Genomic DNA, 22902 nt, shown 5'->3' with positions numbered 1-22902 from the left:
AGTTTTAAGCATTTCTTACTCTGATTATAAACATCATTTGTAAAGTTACTGTTGTGTTATTTTCATGTCTAGCAGATAAAGATTCTGATTTCTTACACGCCAGTAGAGCCTGTGTTGACATAAACACGTGTAACATGTTGTATTCAGTTTATTGGACTAATTGGATTAATTTATGAAACCAGACAAGAGACATGTATGGTACAGGATCAGGCGCTTGATTTTGTTCCTAAATTCATGTCTTTAACTTAATGCTGTATTTATTAGAAAAATAAACACTATATTAAAATCACCTGTCGTTGAAAACGGATGAAAAAATATTGCATGACAAAGAAGTGTGACAATTATCATAAAGGTAAACAAATGACCGCTTTACCCAGTCAATTTGCTCACAAGGTTATCAAAATTATTTATAAAGGGATTTTTGCAAAGTAATATCATTTTGATTTCTGCATTGTTTAAAAAACTATAAGGAATTGATTGGATCCCAGTACAAATTTAGTTAAATTCTTGCTTCAGATTATGTTTTTTTAAAACTTCGATTTTGACCCTTGTGCTATCCTATGACCCCACCCCCTCCCTACCATGACAAAGGTGGATAAAGGTTAAGAGGATTTAATGTAATCCATGGAAATCATTGAAGATCACAAATCATTGAAGAAAAAAGTTCAGCGCACTGTCTTGTGGGGTCTAGATGACCCAACTCCCAATGTCAAAGTGCCTATAGCACAAGGGTTAATATTTAGAATTATTCAGTATTTTAAAAGAAAAATAAATTGACAGGATCAAATCACAGTTTTTCTAAAATTCTATAGCCAAGTAATATTTTTAAATGATCCAATATTTCAAAATAAAAATTAAATGAAAGCTTTTGTGAAATTCTTGCTTCAGGTATGTTTATTAAAGCTCCATCAACACATCTTTATCATGGTTATTACAGTTATTACCCCTTTTTTCAATGTAATGCAACCGGTATCAGCTCATACCTACTTTTGACGTTGTTTATAATAAAGTGCTGATTTTTCTTCTCTTAACAGGTGGTGGTTTAGCTGTTGGAACAGTGCTTCTCATTGGTGAGAATATCACTTTGCTTTTTTATTTATAAATCACAACTTAAATTCAAACCTATTTATATGGTTTTTAAAAATAAATCCCATTATTTTCAACTTGTGTATAATGTCATGTCTTCGTTCTATATTCTCACTTTATAAAGGAAGATCAAAAATGTGTGCCAGCTCAAAAGCGTTTTTCTAATCTCATAGAAATTGTCTGCATTATGAGAACAACATGATTGCCCTAACATACATGCCTTAAATTCCTTTAAACAAATGTAGTAAATAACCTGGAGAAATCCCAACTTTTAGCTCTGCTGTGCATTTTAGATACAGTTTGTTTTTAGTTTTTTCCCAAATCCATCTAGTGAAACTTAGTTGCTATTGAAATAAGATTTTTCTTTTAGCACTTGAATCAATGAACTAGATAACTTTCCATGATTGTTCAGGAAATATGACATTGTCTGCAAAGTTGACAGCAATTTACGCTTAAAAAAACAGCACAGATCTGGAGAAAACCCTATGTCTTAAATATGGATGGGCATCAATGGCACACTTAATTGAACTTCATTGATTTGTTACATTTCTGTTTTAAGTCAATTCAATTTAGTCAAGAAAATTAATGCACAGTACTAGTGATTAAGACAGAACAAGGGTGGAACTTATATTACAAACGGTAAATCTGTTCTTTTACTTGAACAATATTTAAGAAATTTCTTTCAAATGGAATCGGTTCATAAATTGATCAAAATATATTGCTCTCTCTATCTGAAGAATAATTTGAATTGATTACAATGAAGGGAATTAGTATTTGATCCATTGTTAATTTTGTAGGTTTGCCCGCCTAAGAAAAAACTGACAGACTGTCATCTTAATAGTATGTTCATTTGAATAGTGAGAGATAGTTGATATCTTGAAATCATATCAAGAAATCAACTTAAAAGAAATGTATTTGTTTTTCATTGAGCAAAACAAGTATTTAATCCCTTAGTAGCCATTAAAGCTTCTTGATTGCACAGTCCTAATTAACCTGTCACCTGAATTGAAGACAGTTGTTTGAACTAATCACCTGTAGAAAAGACACCTGTCCACAGAATCAGTCAATCAGTCAGACTCCAAACTCTCCAATATAAGAAAGACTGAAAAGCTTTCGGTGGATTTGAGGGAAAAGATTGTAGACCTGCACAAGACCGGAATGGACTACAAGACCATCAGCAAAACGCTGGGGGTTAAGGTGACAGCTGTTGGTGCAATTGTGCCAAATTACAATAATTACAAACATGACCATCAATCCTCCTTTAGGTCTGGTGCTCCAAACAAGATCTCACGCGATGGGGTTTCCATGATTACGATAACAGTGAGATATAGGTCTAAAATAACAGGAGTTAGTTGATGATCTCAAAGCAGCTGGAACCCCAGTCACATAGAAAACCATTGGTAATACTTTACGCTGCAGTGCTTTAACATATTGCAGTGCTTGCAAAGTCTCTCTGCTTAAGATGACTCGTGATCAGGCTCGCCTGAAGTTTGCCAATGAACACCTTCATGATTTAGAGTGATTGGGAGAAAATGCTCTTTGGCATCAACTCAACCCGTTTTGTTTGGAGGAAGAGAAATGCTGCCTATGACCCCAAGAACACCATCCCCATTGTCAAGCTTGGAGGTGGAAACATTATGCTTTGGGGGTGTTTTTCTGTACATGTACCGTCAAATCCTAAGTGAGAACCTCCTTCCCTCCACCAGGAAGCTTAAAATGGTCCACAGAATCATTTGTGGATGGATCTTCCAACAGGATAATGAACCAAAACATAAAACCAAGGCAACCACAGAATGGCTGAAGAAGCATATCAAGGTCATAGAGTGGGCCCAGTCTCTAGACTGCAATTCTATGGAAAACCCATGGAGATAGCTGGACCTTTGTGACCAAGCAACAGCCACCAAACTTAATGATTTAGACTAGTCATTTGCAAAGAACAGTGGATCAAAATTCCTTCTGATGTGTAAATAAATCTGGCCATCAACTGCAAGAAACGTCTGACCTCTGGGGCTGCTAAAGAGGAGTTTGGGTGCAAAGGGCTAAGTCTTTCCAGCATGAGGGTTAAAATACCCATTTCCCTCAACGAAATGCAAATCAATTTATATACGATATTTGAAGTATTTTTTCTTGATTTTCTTTGTGATTTTCTATCGCTTTTATTTGAAAGACTGATGACAGACTGTCAATTTCTTTTTTTTAGGTGGCAAAAAGAAATGTAGCCTCCACTGTGTTTTATAAACTCAGCCCCATTGTTATATAAGATTTGATATTTAACATTGTGTTATGTATACCCACTAACATTAAAATATGAACTTTGAACCCATCTTATATTAATAAATGTCACTATCATAGAACTTTATTACGTTAAAAGTAGCTAATTCATTACAAGGTACAAATTAGTATAGCTTGTTGGTTTTGTCTTTTCTAAGGTCTGGAGCATAAAATAGTGTAAATAAGGATGTAAAGTTAAAGTCAATTACTTGATCTGAATCAGATCCATGTTAGTTATCAAGGTAGAAAGTTTTACAAACAAATAAGAATTAACGAGGCCCAGCACATAGTTGCAAAAGACATTTATGATACTAATCATTTTTACATTCTTAAAGTTGTAACTAAGTTGTTTGTTAGACATATTTAATCTTATTTATTCTTCTAGAAATGAGCTTATCTTCTAGTTTTGATGTCAAAAGAGTTAAAGGTCAAATTTCTTAAATTACAAATTCAAACTGTTTAAAAATCTAGAAAAATTTATAAAAAAAAAAAAAATGTTTGAATAAAACTTCCGTTTTGACAAACTTTAAAGGCTTTTCATTTTGAAAAACCTTTTTACAACCATGTTTAGCAGATCCTGCATAGTTAGTATGGTGGCTCTATAGCAGCCTGGCTAATGGACTGATGACCTGTAGGTCTCAAGCTAGAATCCCAGGTGTTCACACTTTTAGCAAGATCCTTAATTAATGTGTTCGTCTGCAGATGTGTTGCTGAAGTTTTCAGAATACCATAAAAAGCAAGTGGGTTTTCTGTTGACATAAATGTGTTCTACCGTATGATTATTATTATTATCATTCATCGCAGGCAAGGCTATATGCACTGGTGGACAGTAAGGTTAAGGTAGTCATGTTTCGCCTTGAAGCTGTAATTTGCCAAGGCCTATACCAACTGATGATATTGCTTTGCCCTTTAATTCATCCCCCCCAATCGATGCAGGAGTCAGTGATTACACACTAATGCGTTCTTCCCTTCCATTTTGTGAATCAATGTACGGTTGGTTTCATCTGGTAATGAGAGACACAGTAAAGGTGAACCGCGTCTGTGCGCACTCTCATGTGTTTGTCTGGAAAAAGAGGGATGCATGCACACAGTGGGCTCTGTGTGTGACTGTTTTGTTGTCCGGATGGCTTGAATGAAGGGGGAGCTTGGCGTGTGCATTTGTTTGTTTGTTTCAGGCGGTCAGCCTCTACAGTCTGCCCCCTTAGCTGTGATGGCCTGTTTGTGAGACGCAGACATAAAATTATCAGACTGGTAGTTGTCTGCCTTTGAAGTGTCTTGAGCTGTCCGTCCTGATTTGTCACCCGATGGTGGTGGTGGTGGTGATGGTGGGGTGGGGGTTAGTCCAGTATGGCTGCTGTCTCAAGATCTCTCATCTGTTTTGTACTTGCAAGTAAAGGAACAAAGCTACCAAACTTTTAATACATCCAAACCTCAAAGTTAGACCACTTTTGCTTAAATGTAACATCAGTCATTAACTATAAATATTGTTAACTGTTTACATGGTAAACCAATGAACACACACATTCACACACAGATGACTGCTCAACTGACATACATTGCCAGCCTATAGCCACCAGGAGTAATGTGGGACTCAGTGTCGTGCCCAAGGACACTTTGGCACAAGGCAGAAATTGAACCTGCAATCCTCCAATTAAGATATTTGCCATATTTAGTGTCATTGCAAGAATAATTTCCATTAATGATATTCCAGAGGCACAACAAATAATAATATTGTTAAAGTTGCAAAAAAAAGTGTCAAATAATAAATAAGAAAATGATTCTTTTTTCAACTTGAGGTTTTTATTAGCCTCAAAGAAGGTCAACTGTTCAAATAGACCACATTTTAAATAAAACTGCAGCTTTAAAACTGTGAAAGCAACTTCTCCCTGAAATAATTTCACAATTTGGCTGACAGTAAAAAATAATAAAAGAATAGAAGTAAAACGTATTGTGAAACCATCATAGTAGAAAAAAGAGCTGCCCTCTAAATTTACTGTGTTTTTTATGTTGCAAACACACATAGAAATGAGTACGTCCTACTTCATACACCAAAGACATACAAGGAGAAAACATTTTGACCTAAATATGTTTCCTCCTCCCCCCCTTTAGCAGTAACAGATATGACTCTTTCAGTCCTTTTCTCTGTTTGAAGGCAAATGAAACTCAGGCATCCCCCATTTTTGAAACCTTAGTCAGAATGAAAAAAAAAATCATACCATGACTGTCCAAAGTGACTGATGTACCTCAAAGATATGACCGTCCCCCACCCCCTGTTGCTGCTATACTTCACCACCTCCGCTCCCTCCTCTTACCCCCTGCCTCAACAGCCTAATGACTCCTGGAGGTTCCATTTGTAAGGCTCCCATAGAAACACTACCACAATAAGCCCCATCTTGAGAGGGCCCATCTGGGAGTCTTTGTGGGGCCTGCTGAAAGCCACAAAGGCCTGCTGACCTAGAAACCCATCAATAAGAGAACAGGGAGCCCCACCGACAACAAATTGAAGAGCCATGGAATTTCCTGGGCCATCCGAAGTCCGTAGGTGAGGACACAGATCAGAAACGTGGGAGGGAGAAGAATTCTCCGGATGTCCAAGGATGACAAGGCAGGATGTCATTCCCAAGCTGTCAGCTGCATGTCCATTACCTTACTGTCACTGCTGTTTTTGTCCCTGTGCCCACTGTTTGTCTTGCAAAGAAAGGCCTATAAAATCTTTACAAAATCTTGACGGTGACAGGAAACAGCAGCAGCGTGCTGGACAGAGTTATGTGTTCAGCTCAGTTGGGTTCCACAGTAATAATGCAAGCTCAGTTTTGGTGAGTTTGAGCTGCTGGGTGGCTGAGTTACATCTACTGTCTTGTTACATAGCTTATTCTACTGGAAAGAGAGCTGATGTGAATGACAACCGAACCATAGCAGTGTAAGGATGCCGCTGCTGACAAAAAGAAAAGAAATAGCTAACATTCCAGTGAACCCAATAGAAGGAAACATTTTCAGGACATCAGCTGTCTCATCCTTCTTCACCTCCACTTGTCAGTTGTCCTCACCCCTACCTGTCTTTTCTGTGGGAGGGGTCTAATGAGTGCTTGCGGCAGGTGTCTCCCTTCCACCTCCGCTGCTGGTTGGGTATGAAAATGGACATGGATTCTGTTACTACACTAACAAGACTGATGAAGACGTCATCTCCTCTCTTTAGTTGTCAGATCAAAAAGCAACACTTGAGTTACTGTGGAGCCTCGAAGGCCACCTCAGGTGTTGTCTGCAAAAGTTTAACCGAAACTTGCCCTTACATCAATTATTGTCCGCAGTTATGATGGGAGCATGAACTGCTAGATCTGTGGTTATGTGTCTGAATACAGTTAGAAGCTTTATATTTTGTATCACATCAATGTTTTCAAGATCTACCCGTATAAGGAAACAATGTTGCACAACATTTTTCACAAACACTGATTGTTTTTGTCTCATTTTTTTGTTGCAAGAGGAGGACCGATATGATAGCTTCTCTCGCATGATCTTCAAGTATTTTCTGGCCGAAGGAGTTGTGTGTCGACATGAACTTTTTGTGGCAGCAGCTCAAGATGACCCTGACGACATCTTACAGGTATGAGACCAAGTTTCCTCTCTACTCATAGTACTTAGGTGGAAACATTTTTGAAAAAGCATTTTTTCTTTCCTACTCTAAAAGCTTTGACAATCCAATTACAAAGCTTCCAGGATGACCTGAATATATCACCTTTACAGTGTCCAGTGTAACTGTTACTCTGTCAAAAGTTGTTTTTATAACATCTTATTTACCATCTAGTCATAGGCAAATAGGATTTTTTTTCCTCTTATGAGCTTTTGATGGTACAACAATAATCAGCTCCCCCTTGTGTCAGGGTCAACCGGACTACCTTCGGGAGTCGAGGGTGGCATGGTTGTGGCATTGTTGAAATGTTTCCCGGATTATCAATCTGTAAAGAAAACCGTATCTCAAGAAGCTGCCTGCCACCCAGCACACAGGAGGAGGGCCTCTGTCTTGCTGATTGATAGTGGGAGGGGTCATAGCATCACCCTCTCTTTGCATATCAAAGACTAATTATGAGAGGGGGGAATCCGGCAAAAATATTTCACATTGTTTTGTATTCTCACAATTACCTTTGGCAAGGGTTACCATTTGTGCATTGCATTGAAGCACATAAAAAGTACAAAAAGAAATCCAGTTAACTTGACTAAACGTGGATCAACATTTTGCCGCTGTGGGTTTATTGGCTACTCAGGTCTGAATGGGTCAAAGGTGAGAATGGACTGTGACTGCTAGGCAACTTAGGAACACACTGTTCCACTTAAAGAATCAACAGTTTTCCACCAATTTGGAAACTATTTTAATATTAATTGCATATTACCTTCCTTAAATTGTTTCTGTTTTTGGAGACTGCTCCTTAACCCTTCCAGGGTAATTGGCTTGTTTTGTGTCTATTTTTGAGTTTAACTTTATATTTTCACCCTAAAGACCGACTCCAATTAAAATTGAGTGTTAGGTGTTTATAACGTGTTCTTGAATTATTTTTTTTCTGATGATGGAGGGCATATATGAAAAAATAATAATATTAAAACAGTCTATCTGGGTGTTTCTTTATTCAAATGGTGGTGAAACAGGGGCAGATGAAAAAATGCCGAAAAAAGCTTGTAGTTGTTACGTACAAACTACAATTGTCAACCCAAAGGCTCCTTGCTCCGCTCCATTTTATGCATCAACAAATAAATCCATATACGTCTCTGTTTTTCTGGCATCTGGTTTAAAACTGTACGTCTAGATAGTATTGCTTTTTTCAGCACAGCCTTCATTACATGACTTTGCATTTTTTTTGTTCACTTTGCTTTACTGTATAAACACAGCAGACTTAAAATAAAGCAAAAAAGAATCTGAGTTGAAACATTATTTCACTGGAAAATCACAATTTCTATCTTGAATTTAATTTGCGTAGTTAAAAAAAAACACTGAAGAAATTCAGGAAGCAACAAAGTGAAATGCAACCCTTAACTTTAAAATTCAGTCTAATGTCTCAGGCATTTTTGTATTGCAATTTCTGAAGTTTCAAGATAAAAAAGAAGCACAAATCACTCAAAAACAATGTATTTTCATAAAACACGAATGGCCACCTCACAAGCATGTTATGTATTTTGGCAAAAACCCAAGCTATACCCAACTTTTACCATGAAAATCCATCCAGTATTTCAGCTGCGTTTTTTTTTCTTTTACAACTGTTTACATTCAGCATACATCCACAGGAGGATGTAATGACCTTACTTAATGTGACAATGGGTGTTTATAAAGCGTTTTGCTTGATAAAACGTTGGGCATTCAGGTATTCCCTGTAACAAATGTCCATCGGGTCTGCTGCGAATGGGGGTAAACTCTTAGAAAAATGATCATCGAAAGTCTTGGACTGTGAAACCATAACATAACAAGGAAAATCAGATTTGTTATATCATTTGGAATCCACACTTTAAAAGCCTTTTGAAATGGACTTTCAGCGCATCTTTGACATGAGGTCAGAAATGCCCTTAAAAATTGGTTATGTGGTTTGGACGCCGTGGAGGGCCTATTGAGTGTTATGGGTTAACGGATTCAAGAGTTTGTATTATAGGAAAACGTTTACAGTTTTTCATCTAAATCTGTGAATCTTTTTTTGCTTTTGTGTACATTTTCATCAATTCATCCACTCATAAATGACCACAATATAATTTCATTCATTTAGACTGCTCCTATAGGAACTCATCATGTGTGACACACACATTAATAAATTCGAATCTGATTTTATTGATGGTAAACGTTCGGCCAAGTATACCACGAATAGATTGTTGTTAATTGTACAATTATGTTCAGGAGCTCCCAGCACCCATCTTGGATGATGTTGCCATCCATAGACCTGGAGAACAACCCAGGATGTCCTGTGAGCCTCAGGACACTTTGGATGCCATGAAGATTGCTTGGCGCTATCAGAATCTGCCAAAAGTACAGGTAATCTGATCCAGTTTCAGGAGGATTTGCAATGTCATTAGTTTAATTGTAAGCTATTTTTAACGATGGGATTTAAATGAAAGTCACCTTGGGATGACCTGCCTTCAATAAGAGTTTTTAACATGTGTCTCTCTTAATGATAGGAAGAAAATGGACAGTAGTGGTTCTTTGGTTTTAGTAGGTTGACAATTGTCTTGACATCTAAATCCATCAGCTTCTAAACTTCTTTGTGGAGTGAATTAGGCTTTGGCTTCTCTTTTTAGGGCTAGACCAGATTATTCACACTTATCTGGCAATAGCTAGGCTTTTCACTGGTCCCAGCACACATATATACACATACAAGCACGCCTGCACCCCTGCTTAGCCTGGGAAACAAGAGTACTTTGCAGGCTGTCCATTGACATGTCTGTTCGCTCAACCCTATGACCCAGACCTGCGCCTCTGTCTTCCCCCAAATCCCTGCCTTTCTCCCCTGCTAGGGTCGGCAACTCTGCACTCTTTCTTCCGCTTTGAGGAGAACCAACCCTCCCTTTCTACGTCTTTGCAGTCTACCCCCGTCGATCTATAATCCATATCGCTATGTGGATTAACAGCACACAGTGTATCCCTGGGGATCCTCTCCTTCTTTCTCTCTGGCTGGAAACTTCTTTATATATGTGTCCTTTTCTCACCTCTCCCCCTTCCCCTGTAAAATCGTCTTTACAAACTGCTAGTAAGCCTCAGTAGAGGATTTGCATGCCAAATTCTCCCCGAGAGTCAACGCTTACTTTCCCCTTACACACACCTCTTCTGGTATTGCCCACTGTGTTGCTCTGCCGATGAAGACATCAGATCAAAGGTGAGACCGTCAGGGCGGGGATGGAACGCTAAGCGGGTTGCCTATCTCACAAAGAGAAGATGAGCCTCTGACCCCCCCCTGCCCTGCTGACCCCCTCGTCCTGCCAGGAGAGGCGACACACCGGGGGCCCTAATCCAGATTAGGAGTAGATTAAGGGCCCCTTTAACAATGGAATCTGTGGTTTCACAGAGAGAGAAGAGCTAAAACTCTCTCTTTCAGCTGCAGGAAAACATCCGCCTTCCCCTGCTTCCCTGACACGTTTGCTTTCACAGTCAGAAGTGGACATTTATGTGAAGAATGATTAAGTGCTCAGTCATAGTAGTTACTTGCTACTCTTCAAAAAAAAAGGAAGCATAAACAAAAGCTTTTGCATTAAAATAATGTTTATAAAAAATGTAAATTTAGCATATTTTGTTTTTAACGACTTGGTTCTAATTTGTTATTTTAAAATGTAATAGTTAATTGAAATGCATAAAACAATAACATTATATCAAAAACATTTTTATTGACCCTTCCAGAGTGCACTGGCATCCTCTTCTCGGTTTGGGCACTACTATGATGTGTCCAAGACCATGGAGCCGGAAATTCGCCAGGCAGCTAAGTGGCACCGCTTTTACCATCCAGAGCATCCACCTCTATCATCAGGCACGCACAGGTAAAACAATAAGACATGACTCTGCAGAACACAAAGGAAACAATTTGACACCTTCTGCACAACACAGTCACATAAGCATGACATCGTCCCCCAAAATCAGCCATACACAAATAAGACTTTATCTGCAGAACACATGCAAGCAAACATGGCAATGTTTACTGAACATAAGGAAAACAGTAATGCAGGCAGACCTGCACGACCTAAGGAGGACATGCTGTCAAAGCCCTGTGAGAAGAATGTGGAACATGGGAGGACAGAACTTTCCTTACTTTACTTTCATGCCTTTTCTTAAAAAATGATGAAAGTTTGAACCTGCGACATACAGTATCTGACTACCAACTAGCCTTAACATTTTTTTGTAAAAAGGATCATTCATAAATTTTCATTGCTTTGGGAGAAATTAAAGTAAGATTTTTATTCCTAACGCACTTCTCATACAAGACATTACATTTGTGATTAATCAATATTAAGTCAGATTAATATAAAATGAAAACCAATATCAGAATGTATTAATATTGACTTCAATAAGAAAAGCTCTACATTTTTTTTTGTTGTGAACATACATTTGTTTCACAATAAAACAAAGTAATCTAACATGTCTATTTATGTTGTTGGTTCTACAAAAGTCAATCAGTATTTCTTTGGTCTGTTACCAATTACAACATTTTAACTAAAATATATTGATTTTTAAAATAGATTAACATTACACATTCTTGCTGCCTCCAACAAGTTCTGTTGAAATACTAAATTTAAAAGTTTTTTTGAAAATATATTTTAGATCCTTAATACCTCCGTTTGTTTTTACACTACATATAATCAGAAAAAATCTATGTGGCTCAGCCTCTATTTCGTGTTGCTCACTGTCAGCCGTGTCATTCAGCCTCTCGGAAAGTTTGCGTATGTCTACTCAAATAAGGGTCTTGTTTGCTCAGCGTCTGTTTGATTTCTCCTGTGTTGAGTGTACTTAGGGTTCAGAGGTCATGCAGGCTCTTTACTGAAAGAGCGCTGCTGAGCACACAAAGCCACACGGAAGGCACACTCGCACACACTGGGTAAATACAGCAATCTGGATCACAGAGGATGTGGAGGAGGCTTTAGAGAATCCCTCTTCCTTCATATTAGCAAACAGAGAATGTTTAACACACTGCCAGTACAAACACATTAAATGTTGCTGGTATCCCGTAAAACATTTAGATTTCCACAATTGTATTACATAAAGTTAGCAACACTGACTGTATCAGTTTTGTGCGAAGTGATGTCTGATAGTTAAATTAAAAAAAACGGAATCATGGGGCACAGTAGAAAGAAGGACATAGTTGTTGTAGCTTGTGAATGGGTTACAGACCTTGCAGACATTTTGACAGCTGGAAACTACACCTGCACCACACCATTGTGCCCCAGAGCCCGCCTAAGTACGGACACACATTCAGCATGTTTTGTACGTACACGTACTACACAAACTCCAAGCCAGTCAACTCCCCTTGCACGTGTCCACAGCCCCATGTTGATACCCTAGCTGTTAAATTGCTCCGTTTCACTTGAAGGCATAATTGGCACAAATTGCTCTCTAGGTGATACAGATCCTGTTGTTTAAGACCAAGCATCCCCCTTCTCTCTTTTTTTCTTCCCTGGCTGAAAGAGGAACGCCGAGATAAAGAAGCTTCTCCATGTATGATCCTAATTAGCTGATGCACTAGCCCCCGGAGCTAAGTACCTAGACCTCTTTGGTACCTGAAGGAGTGGCACTCAGTAGGGGCATCTATATATACAATTGCTGCCAACCAGAGGCACCCTCCTGCTCATCTGCATGTCACCCCTTCCCAGCCCCCTACCTTAGAGTTGGGGCACGAGCATAGAGGCCATGGAGGGTAGGTGTCCCTCTTTCACCAATCCAGCTCTATCATTAGCCACAGCAGGGTCAGGAGGCACCATTGTTGTGCTGAATAACTGAAATAGAGTTGATGGATATAGATGGCCAAGTGTAATCAACACAAGTGTGTATTTAGGTGCCTTATGCAAGAGCGTTGGTGCGTAATCAACCTATGTGTATCTGCTTTGCAGCCTTGAGGTTAAAATGGCAGATGATGGTGCAGCCCACTGTGAGTCACTACAGACTGGTCATTGCAATGGTGCACATTGTTAAGTAGATCATTCGGTGTAAAGACGAAGTTAACATTTATACTGACTTTCATATGGTTTTATAAAGAGGCTTAGCTGTAATCCGCCACTCCACTGTTTCTAAGTGTCACTCAGTTGGTGCTGATTGCCTCTTGTCAGTGGTGCACATTTTACCCTTGAATAAACACCAGAATGCTGTTGTCTGTTAATTCTAGATATCAGCCCATTTATTGTCCATCTCATCTTTGTTGTGTGTATGTTTATGCACACGTGTGTTTCATCTGTCTGTCTGTCTCGGCACAATCAGATCCTTGGGGAGCTGACAAAGGACCAGTCATGTTGTAATTTAATCAAGCAAATAAATTAATTGGACCTCTTGATATAGATCATCTGTCTGCTTCGATGGGTCCAGAAAAGCAGAGTCAAGAAAAACATGCTGTAGTCATACATTATTAGGCTGCTGCAGTGATAAGCTTAGCATAGTTTTATAAAAATGTAACCTTTTTTTTGTTTTGTTCTCCCCTTACCCGTCTGCCTTTTTCTGTCCAATGTGCAGTCCAAAGCTGGAGTCCTACTCTGCGTTGCTGAAGTCTCTTCGGGATGTTATACAAAGAGAGGGCTTTGATTTGACTGCCCCCTTGGTAAGATTTTAATTAACCCAACTGTTTTGATTGTTTTTGCTTCTAATTGAATTCAAAATCTTTTGCACCTGATGTTGTGCGGCAAGCATATTTTAATCATGAGTATCTCGAGTTAATTAAATACTTTCTGATTAAGAAGTGCTTTCTTTGTGCATTAACATTTTTTTGATCTTAGCAAAAAAATATTGACGCTCACAAAAAACAAAAAAAAAATTGCTCAATCTTCAATGTGGTAATCTACAGATAATTTTATACAAATAAGGAAAACATTTAATATTTTTTATTAAGTGTTTAACAATTTCATTTTAACAATGATTTGATTCATTTCATCATATGTGGTTGATGATATGATTTACAGTTGGCATTGGTTCATTTTGACGATGGAATTCACTTGCCTAAAATCAATCAAGGACATCTTTAGCCAAAAATTCAACCAGTGTGACTCAGAGATTAATACCTGACAAATCCATTCACATTTTAGTTACATAAAGTTCAGCCTACTGTTGTTTTTCCATATCAAAATAATACAAAGAGAACATAATTAGAACATTCTACCACACTGTATGATCAAGTCTTTCCACACATTGGACTGAAATGATGACCTGATCATTTTTTGATGCCATCATGTGTGTGTGTTGTCCACTCTGATGGCACTTGGTCAGTTTTATGTTACAGTAAAATAAACCTGTCCTTCATCAAATGGTGTTTTCCATTATATTATATTATATTTATCATGGTTTAGGTCGATTCAATTCGATTATCAACTTGCCTCAGACAGATTGATCTGGTTGGATGATATATAGATCAATTTATCGATTAGGTCAATTAATTGTTACACCCCTGGTTTTAATTATCTCCGCTTGTAAAAAAAAGGATGGTTTGTTTAGTTTCCTGAAACATATTTTAAAATTCAGCTGCAGTTTACTAACTCAACCTACCTTTTAATATTGTTTTTCAACATTATTTTCTGTAGTTTTTTTTACCAAAAACAGAAGTAAAGTTTACCTAATGTCCTTTTGTATCCTAAGTTTTCTTTTAACATTTGGATCATTATTGTTGACAGACATCGTTTGATCAAAAATAGAATAATTTCAAACATTTTACAAAATGCTACAAAGTCCCTTTCTGTCTAACTTGGTGTTGCTCTTTTATATATTTTTTCATTAGACATAGAATTTTGTTAACACAGTATTCACAACATTTTGTATGTAACTCTGTAGAACACTGCACACACTTGATATTTAAAAATAAAGAATAATGGAAAACTGCCTTGTTTTTGATTGCATGCACACATGTCCATATTCACCTTCATTCTGTTCCCCTTCTGCCTGTCACCTGGAGCCATGACTCCCTCTGTTACCACCTCTACCCCCCACCTTCCATCCCCAAGTGCTGTCACTCAAACAGCAGATTAACTGCTGACATCATTAAAGCAGTGTGGCCACCTGACATGATGTTGGCACAGTCCAGGAATGCAGACCAGTGTGGAGCTACATGGGCACTGGCACATAAAAATGGCCAGTATGGATGAAAGATGTGCCTCAATTTGATGTTATGCCAATGTTAACATAATAAATTACATGTCATACTTTTTTTTAAAAGCTGAACTATTTAATACAGTGTTCTGTCTTAATTGAGCCGGTGTGATATGAAAAGTATAGATCTCAAGAACTACCGAGTAATAAGCTAGGAGTCCCAGACTTGTTATAGTCTGTATTGTTGGCCTTTTGTCCTTGGCTAGAGCCTCCTGGCACAGTTCTCATATTTTTCTATAGGGTAAACTATAGGAGTTAAGTTTGGCCTGCTGTCCTTATGCTGCCACAGCAACAGTTTGTCACCACCGTTTTATTTTGCCAGCCTTTGAACATAGAAATATATTTCTAAACTGTCAAAATCTAAATAGATAAAGACTCCAGAACAAAGACAAGTGTTAGTGACACAATTATAAACCTCCAACAGAGTATGGGACAGTTAGCCTGCGGGAAAAAAAAACACAAAACAAAAAAAAAAAAAGACAAGTATAGAGACCAGTGTTTGTCCTGTGGAAAGCTATGCGTCATTTCTGAAACATCCCCAAAACAATGGCGTTTGTTTTTCTTAGATCCCTGTTATTCTGATTTTGATTCAAACAAAGCTTAGGTCATACTGCTTCAAGAGGAAGCAGTAGGGAGTGAGGTAAAAAAGATTTTAAGAGGGCTGAGGTAATAGAGGGGGAGGAGAAAAGGAGCTTAAAAAAAGAAAAAGTGATCCACTTTAAGCCAGCGCTTTGCTATTAATCACTCTTCGTTGTTCCTTCAGCAATCAGAAGTTGTCCTGAAGTAACCCTGTCTGAAAGGGAATGGAAGTGTAAGCTACAAACGTCTCCCAGATTTGCCTGGCTCCTTCTTTTAGTGATATATATCCCAACACCTTTTGGTGACTCTTTCTGTGTTAGTTGGACAGTTGATGGGGTAGAAGAGTTTTAAGGCAAGACACTCAACCATTATCCAAGCTCTCTTGGCTGGGGAGCATCACAGTTGTGCCAAGAATGTGCTGGGGTTTCTGGGTGGCGGCCATATTGGAAGCCTTTCTGACAGGTCCATTGTGAATGTGTCAGATGGCCTCTGTGATTGGGCAGTTGTGTCCACTCACGTTTGGGCACAGTGTTCTGGTCGTCTGTGCTGGTGAACAGACTGGCCAGTTACTCTCTTACACAAGTTTGAATGTATAAAACCTAAAACAAAAGCACCATTCCAAAGTCACTTTAAAGTGCTTTTTTTCAGGTTACGTTTACATTTACGTGTCTTGCATCACTATCTTCTTTTTGCATTTATATAACTTGAGATGACTATACTCAGTACTGAGATAACTATTTTTCCTGTTGTCCTCTCACAGCCAAAGTCACGCAACATTTTGCGTGTTGGACTTCACTCTCTCGGTTCAGCTCTGTGGGGAGATGACCTGTGTTGTTACAACAACCCTAAAAACGTCCATGCACTAACTTCCTTTCTTTATGGACTTCGTGCCTTGCTGAGGACATCCCTGTCAGTCGCCGTTGTTACTGTACCTTCTCACCTCATTCAGGTAAGACGTTGCCCGCAAAACTTTGTGCATTGTTGGTGTAAGGGGCTAGTAGCCCATTGCCTTTTACTGGTATTCCAAATTCTTCTGTTTACCACAGAAGAATTTACTGTACTTTGCTGAACTCTTATTTATAACTTGGTAGCATTCATTTTAGTTACAATATTTCTAGTTAGAATTTAAAGATGTGGTAATTTGACCTATAAATCCTTGCACTTTTATCTAGGTTGGGTCTTGATTTAATCATGTAGTTAAACACCATCTTGATGTGACTAAAGCCTGCAAGACTTCTTCCATGCAGCATTTCCCAGACCTTCTAAAAAGTGCACCTCCTGGTCAACGTCCTTTTAATCTGACGATTTAAGTTATGACCACTCATGCAAATTGTGTTTGCCTTTACAAGCCGTTTGATGTCTTATACATATTGCTCCTTGTAACTGTGTGTGTACTTAGTTGTGTTTGTGGTGGGGTGGGCTGTGTATGCGTCTGTGTCCAGTCTGGTCTCTCAGTGTGAAGGTGGAGTCATCTGCTAAGGCATATGGTAAACCACAGCCCTCCCCCAGACAGTCCACTATAGAAGCACATTCACCACAAAGGCCATCTGAGACTTTCTTCTGAAGTAACCTGGCCACACTTCCACCACCCTTGGAGTACTCATTCACAAGAGCATTGACATTGCATTATTTGTCATCTCTTTATTTAAAGATATAGGTCAGTGCTTAACGTAGAAAACAGCTGTGTTGACACAACACACTCTGGCTCCAGGCCTATATGCTTAGTGCTCAGTGGCTTTGGCCTAGTCAAAAAGGTAGAGTGGCTAACTAGCAGATGTCAGCTGTGGTGGGAGCAGTCCCCCTTTCCCATTCTAGCCAGCTTTCCAAGCCCTTAATCTGTTTCCTCCCCTTTTCCCACCCTGGGGAGAGAAGTGAATGAGAGGGAACGAAGAGAGGGGGGAATTTTGGACTGAATCAGGTGTTTTGTAACTAAGCCAACATAGAGGTAATTATCTGCTGTTATTTTATGACCTCATGATCAGCTAGTATTGTGAATATTCCTTTATGTTGTTGTAAAATATACTAGTTGACATTAAAAAATTGATAAAGGATCTACAAGCTCATAGCAAAAGTGTTGTTACTTTTGAGCAACTGCTATTTTAAATGTCTATGTCACTTCCTGGGATAATGAGTTTAGGTTAAGGAGAATGGCCTTTGGTGGACTGTCTAGACTAGTAACAGTGTGCTTGCTGATACAACTTTATCTCAGCCAGCTAGCCCAATCCTACTAGTCTACAATAATCAATCCATTATTGAGTAGCTTGGAAAGCTAAGCAACTCCCTGAAAGCCTCCCTACAGCAGCCCAGTGCCACAGTCCATTTGAAACATTAATTAGGCCGCTCCTAGTCGGATTTCCCTTCATCCTGCAACCACACCCAGTCCATACACAGAACTTTACATTTCCTCTTAAACTCATTCATTTACAGAGTCAGTGGAAGACTTTTGGAGGTACTTGAATTTTTTTACATTTTGTTGCTTCAGATTTTTATTACAACTGATTTTTCTTGTTCTATAAATTTCTTGTTCTAATACTTTGCAATAACAAGACAGATGACTGTTTGCTATGGATCTTGCAATTTATTGAAAAATAAAGATACTTTATTAGTACTTAGTCCAACCACCTAGAATAAAGATAAACTAAACGTCCCTCTAACAGCAGTGGCAGGAAAACTTGGTAATGATCCTACCATCTTGACGCTTTTCTTTTTTTGTGGATGCTTTTTTCCTTCGCTTTGGCTGGAAACATATAAAGCTCAACAGGCTTGGACTGATCAAGTCAATACACAGACCTTTACAGGTTTCCCTGTTGAAGCCTCTTTAGGCCAAAATTTGAGTGAGATCATTTCAGGACTTCCAGTGAATCATGCAGAAGCTGCTTCTTGGCTGTAATCTACAGAATATTTTCATGTTTAACTCAAAAGAAGATTCTGAGCTTTTTAGGAAAGAGTTTTAATCAGGCTTGTTATTTATTTCATTTTTTTCCTTCCTTTTCTTCTGTGTGTTTCACATTATTTCTTTGTACAATTTACAATTTCACTCTATTTTGTTCTGTTTAATCATAAATTTTTCATATCAAACAGGAGTTTATGTTGCAAATGTAAGCACCTGTCCTTGTCTCCTTTTTTTAGTGCACAAAAAGCGTCCAACTGAAGATACTTGCTCAAAATGTTAATAGTGCACCCAAATGTTGTCTTTTTATGTTTATTAGCTTTTATTTATTTATTTAACCTTTCTTTGTGCATAACTTTCTTCCTCAAACAACAAAAATGTTGTCTGTATAGATGTAGGTTTACCGCAGAGAAAATCTTAGTAGGTCAGACTGGGTGACACATACTCAGATGAACATTATTAACATGTTTGCCAGAGTTTTATAACGGCCATACATTTTCATTTACCCTTTGGCATTAAAGGCTCTGAACTCCCAAATACTATTACAACTGAAAAAAGAACACGTTTCCCGTTGGTTTCTGTGTAATCTGGGTGTGTTCTTCTGGCAGTCTAATACATTTACATTCCATCAAACGGAGTAACAGCATGTTTATGACATAAAAGAATGCTTTATATTTCACACACAGCTTTTTTCTTTTTGTTTACAGTTTATTTTTTCTCTATAATTTTAAAGCAAATGACTTTTGTGTTCATAGTTGAAGTATTGCTGCAGAAAAACTAATAACTGTCCCTCATTATTAGTCAGTGTAGTTAGGTGAAGTTTGGATGTTTATTTGGTGCAGTCTGGATACCAAAATGTCTTTTCAAAAACCACACACTTTCATTTCTGAAAGCAGTGTAAAAACAACAATAATATGGTGGACATTCGCCTTTCTTTGACCTTCAAGGAGCAGCAAATGCATGTTTTATTGATCCTGCTGTCAGTGAACGATCTGTTCACAGTGAACACTTTGGATCCGTCTGACTCTGACATTTCTGACTCTTTGCCAAAAAGCCTCCCTTCTATATTCAAGTGTGTACAGAAGAATCATTACAGCCTTCACTAAGCGACACAGGTAATGTTTTAGTTGGCATTTCTCTTGCACGTTATTGGTACACTGTGCCATTAATGTTCTGAATAATTTGTCAGATCCAAACTCCTACAGTGTCTTTAATTGCTGCACATGAGTGACCTAAGATAGCCTTGAAGTGCCGTGGTACTGACTGGTTGGATATGCATACTTTAGAACTAGGACAAAAATGAAAAGTAGGAGAAAGAGTGGGGGAAACACATGAAGCCATGAAAACTGCATTAGACGGTGGCAACCAACACAGAAAAAAGGATGTGAATGATTCAGGAGGCAGAAGCTTTAATAATGCAAGACTCCTCTCTCCCTCTGTCCCTATGTTGCTCTCTTTATTTTACCATCCAATCCACTTTTCTTTAACCCATACCTCCACCTTTTTGTTTGTTTTATTATCTACTCTAGACTTCATTCATCCTGTTTTAACAAGTCAGTGACCTAACCAGTAGGGGGAGCTCCTTTCACCATGGTTAAGTTTTTTTTCTTTTCTTATTTTCTGTCAAGTTCTAAATTGGACAGCTTTATAATTGCAGACCAGTTGCTAACTGTTTTTGTAAAGTGGGCTATTTTGTCATGTTAAGATATATTGGTGTGTTGCTAAAGCAATGTTGCTGGGCTTTTTGTGTTACTGGTGAATGGTCTGTGTTTGTGGCTGCCCCAGCATCACCTGTACAACTCTTGATTAGTGTTTCTCTGTTAATACTCCATCAAACTCCAATCAGCCATGGTCAGAGGTGACCTGGCCACAGGAAGTGATGACCTGGTTTAATTGCAACACTGATGGCTCGTCAGGAGGCTTTTAATTACCTGCTCATGTTCTCTCCCTTTCTTTCTCCCTCCCTCGACGTTGCTCCAACTCCATCCTACAGGACAGGGCTCTCATGGGCAGCATAACCAGGTTATGTGACAATGCCATTGCCCTGGAATCATTCAAAGGCTCAGAGAGGGAGACCAACCCTCTCTACAAAGACTACCATGGTAAGAACACACGCACTCGCTTATCTTTCTGTCTCCCTTCCATCAAACACACACACACACGCAGTGCATTAAAGCTGAGGCTGGTCTGTGGATGGAGGCAGGGCATCCCCCTTGCAGGCCAGGCTGTCAGCGCGCGTTAGTGTGCTGCTGCTCAATCAGACGTACTCCTCAGTAGACAGGCCGGGGGGGATTCAGCTGCCACACTGTACCCCCTCTCCCTCGCACCCTCACCCTTTCCATCCCTGCCCCCCCCCTTGCAGCACAGCCCCTCTCCCTCTCGCCTCGCCCACTCTCCATCCCGAGTCCCTTACCCCTGAGGCTCTAGAGCAGAGCAGACCGACACTGGGGAATCGATATTCTCACCATCACTCTCTCCTCCTCTCTGCTTCCATCTCTCCATCCCTCGCTCAATGTCTCCATGGCCAGCATGCTCTGGTAATAAGTGGAGGGCAAAGCTTTCAGTAGTGAGAGAGGACACTGGTAGGGGATGGTTGGAGAGTGAGAAACCAAGGAAAAAGGGAAAGGGAGGGCTCCTGGTTTGTTTAGTCTCTTCTAGTCCCAACTATCACTTTTTTCTGAAAAGTTTTATCATTCCTTTCCCCCTCTCTTCAGTCTTAGCTAATCTTATCACTCTATATCCATAAAGGTCAATATGAGCAATGGGGTATTTTTAGCTTTGCCTCTCAAACCTGCACTTTTCCTCAGATTTAGCCCATCATCTGTTCCTAGTGTTAGACTCTACTTGTGACGATAAAGGCATTTCAATGAAAAGATTCAGTGTCAGACTATACTTTTTTACAGCAGCATGTTTTATTTACATGATGTCTCTTCACATTCATCTTCATTGTAAAGTCAAGAGGTTCAAGTTGATGTGCTACATCAAATAAGTGTTTGGCACAGTTTCGTTTTTTTAATCCCTTCATACGGCAGAAGTGTTGTTTGATTTCCGATGTTTGCGTTTTCTTATTCAACTTTTTTTTCTTCAAGAATACTTTTTGACCCTGTTTAACCGGCAAGAGAATTCTGGTGTTTTGAAATATACTTATGAATGTTTTGATGTGTGTTCATGAGTGCAAGCGCATCTGCTGCGAGTGTGAGAGTGCGTGTGGTTGCGCGTGCGTGCGTGTTTGCGGCAGCAGTTCAGGGCTGCTCAAAGCATGCTGGGAAGCCTGTCACTGCAAATCAAGCAAGGGAAAATCACCCAAGTGCACAGAGGAGAGGACCTACCATCCCCCACTTTCTCTGTCTCCCTTTCTGCATTACTTCCTCAATATCTCCTTTTCTCTTACGCTTTTGCTTTACTTTTCATCTAGTTTTAGGACGATGGGATAATCTTGGAACAAAAGGACGAGAAAGGTGTTGAAAATGAGTCAACGGCTCACCCACTTCTTTTATAAGTTCTGTATTTGTTCGTCTTTTACCCCGTAATAGCTGCCAAATGTTTGTTCCAATGTTGGAAATGGGTTACTGCTATAAGACTTTACGTCAATTGTTTCTTCACTCTTTATTCTTACGAAATTAAATCCATTTTTAACAATTCTTTGTAAAAAAAATCTAATCTTTAACTCAATCCCGTAAACTGTGCAATTTTTCATGTTTAGTATTAATTTTTCAGACGTTACATATATACATTTTTGTTTGGGGAATTTAGATGAAACCATGAAACCAAACAGTGTGTTGTTGAACTTTTAACTCATCTTTGGTGTTTCCTGCTTTTCACAGGCCTCCTGCATGTACGTCAGGTACCTCGTCTGAACTGTTTGGCAAGTCATCTCCCAGACCACAAGGATCTGGCCTTTAAACTGAAAAGAAAACAGTTTACTATTGAGGTATGTTTTAAAGTTTAATCATCTTAGGGAGAGTTTTGCTGTTTATTTCTGGAATTATTTTATTATTATTTTATCTCAATTTGTCATGGCTTATTTTGAACAAAATAGATGAAAAACAAATATTTAAGTTTTTGTTAGTATCGATCAAAACCAAGTTCCAAAAGAATTTCACTAGAAATCTTACTGAGAAGTTAAACTCCTCCAAGTAGTGTGTACCTTTGTCTCTTATTGAGTGACAAGTCGAGATGTGCAACTATTGATCAGTGGTTCTGCCATCGTTGTCATAGCGTTAAATCAAAAGGCAACAGAGTGAGAAAGGTCTGTCTAAAATCATAAATATCTAATGAAGAAATG

General features: G+C 38.8%; 1 protein-coding gene across 1 annotated transcript in view; it reads left to right on the top strand.

The window, feature by feature from the left end:
- elp4 (elongator acetyltransferase complex subunit 4) overlaps positions 1 to 22902 on the top strand; it is a 53574-nt gene that overhangs the window by 352 nt on the left and 30320 nt on the right. Inside the window, exons 2-9 of the mRNA XM_023953526.2 lie at positions 1035 to 1070; positions 6837 to 6958; positions 9227 to 9361; positions 10718 to 10854; positions 13529 to 13613; positions 16488 to 16676; positions 20611 to 20719; positions 22442 to 22548. Of these exons, the coding sequence (XP_023809294.1) occupies positions 1035 to 1070; positions 6837 to 6958; positions 9227 to 9361; positions 10718 to 10854; positions 13529 to 13613; positions 16488 to 16676; positions 20611 to 20719; positions 22442 to 22548 (920 nt within the window). The remainder of the gene's footprint in view (positions 1 to 1034; positions 1071 to 6836; positions 6959 to 9226; positions 9362 to 10717; positions 10855 to 13528; positions 13614 to 16487; positions 16677 to 20610; positions 20720 to 22441; positions 22549 to 22902) is intronic.

The sequence above is a fragment of the Oryzias latipes genome, chromosome 3 (assembly GCF_053564925.1).
Source record: "Oryzias latipes strain Hd-rR chromosome 3, Olatipes_Hd-rR_3.1".
Taxonomy (NCBI): Eukaryota; Metazoa; Chordata; class Actinopteri; order Beloniformes; family Adrianichthyidae; genus Oryzias; species Oryzias latipes.
This window is presented reverse-complemented; position numbering and strand designations above follow the sequence as displayed.